The following is a 3786-nucleotide window of genomic DNA, read 5'->3' as shown; positions in this document are numbered from 1 at the left end:
TTAATAAATTATTCACAGTTTTACAAGTCACAGTCAAGTACAACCCAGCATGTAGCATGGCACAGCACGGTAGAAGGAAGCAACATATCCATATCCACACATAAAACACACCCATGTTATCTGACTAAACGTAGTGCCTCCTCTTATGGTTTAATCCTAAAGTTGGATCATTCCAGATTCCTAAATAAAGCAAATTCACAGAATTATTAGTGAATGTAAACTAACACAGACAAAAGAACAAGTCTTTTTTTTCTCACAGTGCTTTAAAGAATAAATCTAGATTGGCATCTAGGTCACTGTCTCAGGCACTTTTCTGATACACATGAACTAGGTGTACTGAAAGTGTAGGTTACTATTTCAGCCTTATTTTCTAATATTTGAGTGTTTGGTAGTGCCACAGCAGTCTTGGCAAGGAGTGTGGGGCTTGATTCTCCTTCATCTTCATCAAACCCCATGACACCGTTTTGCTCGACGCTGAAGGGATGAAACTCAGCCAGAGCTGTATCAAAGTCCCATGCCTGGCGAAGGGTTAAGTCCACATAAGATTTAGTGTTCGTGCTGGTCTGTTTACCTACGTCATTTCTACAGATGGCCGTGCGCAATGACGCATAACTTGTGCAATTGCTTTGAGCAAATGACGGAGGTGAGTGCTGACCATCCATCCAACCCAAAACACGACTATGATCCCCTTTCCTCAGTCTAATATTACGTTTGAGTCGTGTGCAACCCTTGGTTAATAGGTTTTTCCTGCACAGAATATACACCCATGGATCCAGGATAGGGTTGAAGGAGGCGAATCTAATGGCCAGGAGATCACTGCGATAGTCTGGACTTTTGCCTGATGATATGTAAGCCGGATCGTACAGCTGGTTGACAAAGATGCGCACCTGTTAGGTTGAAAAAAAAAATTCAAGCCCATTACAATTAGAAAAGATCACAACATCAGAGTCCATATACTGTACATGTATAACATACATGTAACAATTAAATGAAAAGCACTCAACTATTTGCCCTGCACCTTGAATACACATGACTTCACACAACTTTATGTTCACTATTATTTTATATTTTTTTAATTTACAATCAGAATATTTTTTTAGTCATGAATATCAAATTTTCTTTAGATTTAGTTGCTTTTAGATAACTTAATAGATCCAGAAAAAAAGATAGAGAGTCAAGCCATTCACCCACTTTCAAAATGTGACAAACAACATGAATTCACCTGTTCATAATCCTTGAGTATAATCAAGTCTGATTGGCTTGATTGACTCCATTGGAGCTCTAACTAATGAACTAATAATAACTAATGAAGTCAGTAATTAATTTCTAGATATAAAAGTGGAGCTGATGCAGTGGTTTGATACCGAAATGATTGCCACTGTTGTGAGATAAGCAGTTGTTCATTTTGCCTTATGACTGGCAGGATGAGATGAACAAACTCCTTTGGTATAGCTCTTATCCATACATAATATAAATTACACTAGAACAAATAATATGAACACTGTCCACTATAGGACAGAATGACTCACCACTAAAGGGATGGAGCATATCAGGAACACGATGGTCATGAAAATTAACAGCCAGAACATCTGGATCTCCGCTGCAGATGTTAATCTGAAGCTGCGCCTGGAGCCTGTGTGTCCGGATACCTCTGCCCTCACCATGCGACTCATTTTACTCATCCCGACCAGTGAACGACACACGGCAAAATTACACATGACGGTAACGGCGATCAACAGCAGCATGAAACCTCCGTACAGAAACGTGTACGAAGCGCCGACGGAGTCCATGGCGCGCCAGTCCAAGAAGCACCAAGTTCCGGGAAAGTGTCTCGTGTGCTTTCCGAAACCAAAACTGGGCAAGATGCACAGCACGATATTCGCCAGGTACGTCGCCATCAGCGCGAACCGAGCCATAGCCCGGTCCACATGCTGCGAGTAGAAGTACGCGTGGTTTATGGCCAGATATCTCTCCACTGACATTGCGCACAGAATAGACATGCCAGCCGATCCGAAGAACAGCATGGAGAAGGAGAAGAAATGGCACAGGAGCGCTCCGCCTGGCCACCTGCCCACGATGTATGTGGCGATGACCACCGGACTAGTGAAACAGGTGCCCAGCAAGTCCGTGATGGCCATCCCGCACACCAGAGTGTAGAAGGTGGTCTCCTTCTGCTCCTTTTTGGAGATGCAAAGCACCACGATCGCCACGAGGTTTCCGAGGACCCCGACGCCAAACATAGTGGCCGAAGTGATGAGAGAGCGATAGTCCAGACTCAAGGCATGAGACGAGCTGTTGGCTTCTGACACATTCAAACCCACGTTCAGCAGTGAATCATTCATTTCTGATAGGTTGACAAGTGCTTCCACAAACTGAAAGTCTACACTTTGCTTTTTCATAAGTGCTTGGATTCACTCAATAATTAGCCTAATGAACGGACTCGCGGTTTACCTCTTACGTTTACGCGCATCTCATAGGTGTCACTGCTTTTATAGAAACCCACAGCTCCTCTACCCACTGTGTGATGTCAGCTTTAAAGAGTGACGTCACCTGCAATCCCATGCAGTCAGAAATAGCTGATAGTAAACGCAGGTGTGTGGCTTATTATAGCAAGTTCAATTCTGTGAGGAATTGCTGTAGTGGCAACTGTGTTGCATGTTTAACTGCATTATTTTGCAGATCAATATCTTTCTCTATTGCTCATTATGTCCAAATGTATGAAAGGCAAATAATAACAATAATGCTGTGATTTGATTAGCCTACATCACCATATTTGTTTCATGTGAATGATGGCTCAATAACTGAGCGTGTCACTGAAAAGACAAATACTCCTTTAAATGGTGATAACGGTGTTCTTGATCATCTTAAGAATTTTTTGCATTTGGAGATTCAACAGTTTCTATTTAAAAGTTAAATGAAATATTTTTGCTTGTGGTGTTCTTCAGAAGAAAGTCAGGTAACCAGGGTTTTTTTTTTTTTTTTTTTTAGTGAACTACCACTTTAAGGATCTGGGGTCTGTACAATGAAGCCGGATTAGCTGGCTAGCCAGGTAAATTTCAGTTTAGTTTGCACCAATTTTGGGTTTTATAAGTACCATGAAAGTGGCTTGGCTTTAGCTGCGTTCGTTGCCATAGTAACTTACACTGCACAGCTAACCTGGTCCAGGGCAAAGTCCCTTTCAAGGAAAGTCCGTTCACTCGGCCGCCGGCAGCTCAAACAAGACCAAGTCCTATCTAAATGAATGGGGGAATCCTGAAATCTCAAAAACGGCTCGCTGAACTTGCGATTAAATCACATGTTTCAAATCAGCAACAAAATCTGAAATGAACTGCCCCATGAATGTTATTTCTAATGCTCAAATAGCGTTTAAAAAGCTTGTTTTTCAGGCTAGACCAGCCAATGCGCATGCGTAGCTCCAACTATGACTTTGCATGCGCATCGGCTGGTCCAGCCCGAGCCAAAAGGGTCTGGCTGCAGCTGGCGCTTGCACTCTCAGGAGAAGGGTCTAGCTGCAGCTTGGCGCTTGCACTCTCAGACATGCATTCTCAGGCTTGCATAATAAAGCCTGCAAGTGACGTGGCTAGCGGAAGTGCAAGTGTCTGAGAGTGCAAGCCTGAGAATGCAAGTCTGAGAGTGCAAGCGCCAGCTGCAGCCAGACCCTTCTCGCCCGAGCGGCAACCTCCCGCTCTCTCTCGTGAAGCCAAAACTAAGTGACTTAAACTGTAATTCGTCAACTGGCCGCTAGAGGCTGGCTGCAAAAGGGAGTCAATCCCATAGACTCCCCAT

At 43.5% G+C, this 3786-nt stretch overlaps 1 protein-coding gene across 1 annotated transcript; it reads right to left on the bottom strand.

The window, feature by feature from the left end:
* On the bottom strand, positions 1 to 2762 carry LOC107700513 (prostaglandin E2 receptor EP4 subtype-like). The gene is made up of 2 exons (XM_016502192.1): positions 1530 to 2762; positions 1 to 887 (listed from the first exon to the last, which is right to left on the bottom strand). Exons 1-2 carry the CDS (start codon positions 2397 to 2399, stop codon positions 294 to 296), a joined length of 1464 nt encoding a protein of 487 aa, XP_016357678.1. The 5' UTR covers positions 2400 to 2762; the 3' UTR covers positions 1 to 293.
* Positions 2763 to 3786: the final 1024 nt, after the last annotated feature.

The sequence above is a fragment of the Sinocyclocheilus anshuiensis genome, unplaced genomic scaffold (genome assembly GCF_001515605.1).
Source record: "Sinocyclocheilus anshuiensis isolate Anshui unplaced genomic scaffold, SAMN03320099.WGS_v1.1 scaffold718, whole genome shotgun sequence".
In the NCBI taxonomy this organism is placed as follows: domain Eukaryota; kingdom Metazoa; phylum Chordata; class Actinopteri; order Cypriniformes; family Cyprinidae; genus Sinocyclocheilus; species Sinocyclocheilus anshuiensis.
Note: the sequence above shows the minus strand (reverse complement) of the source record. Positions and strands in the feature narration are given on the sequence as shown.

Excerpts from the sequence above, each read along its gene's own strand:
- LOC107700513 (XM_016502192.1), bottom strand. The coding sequence starts at position 2,399 with ATGAAAAAGCAAAGTGTAGACTTTCAGTTTGTGGAAGCACTTGTCAAC. Across the intron at positions 888-1,529 it reads TATGCTCCATCCCTTTAGTG|GTGCGCATCTTTGTCAACCA; the intron begins GTGAGTCATTCT and ends TCAACCTAACAG.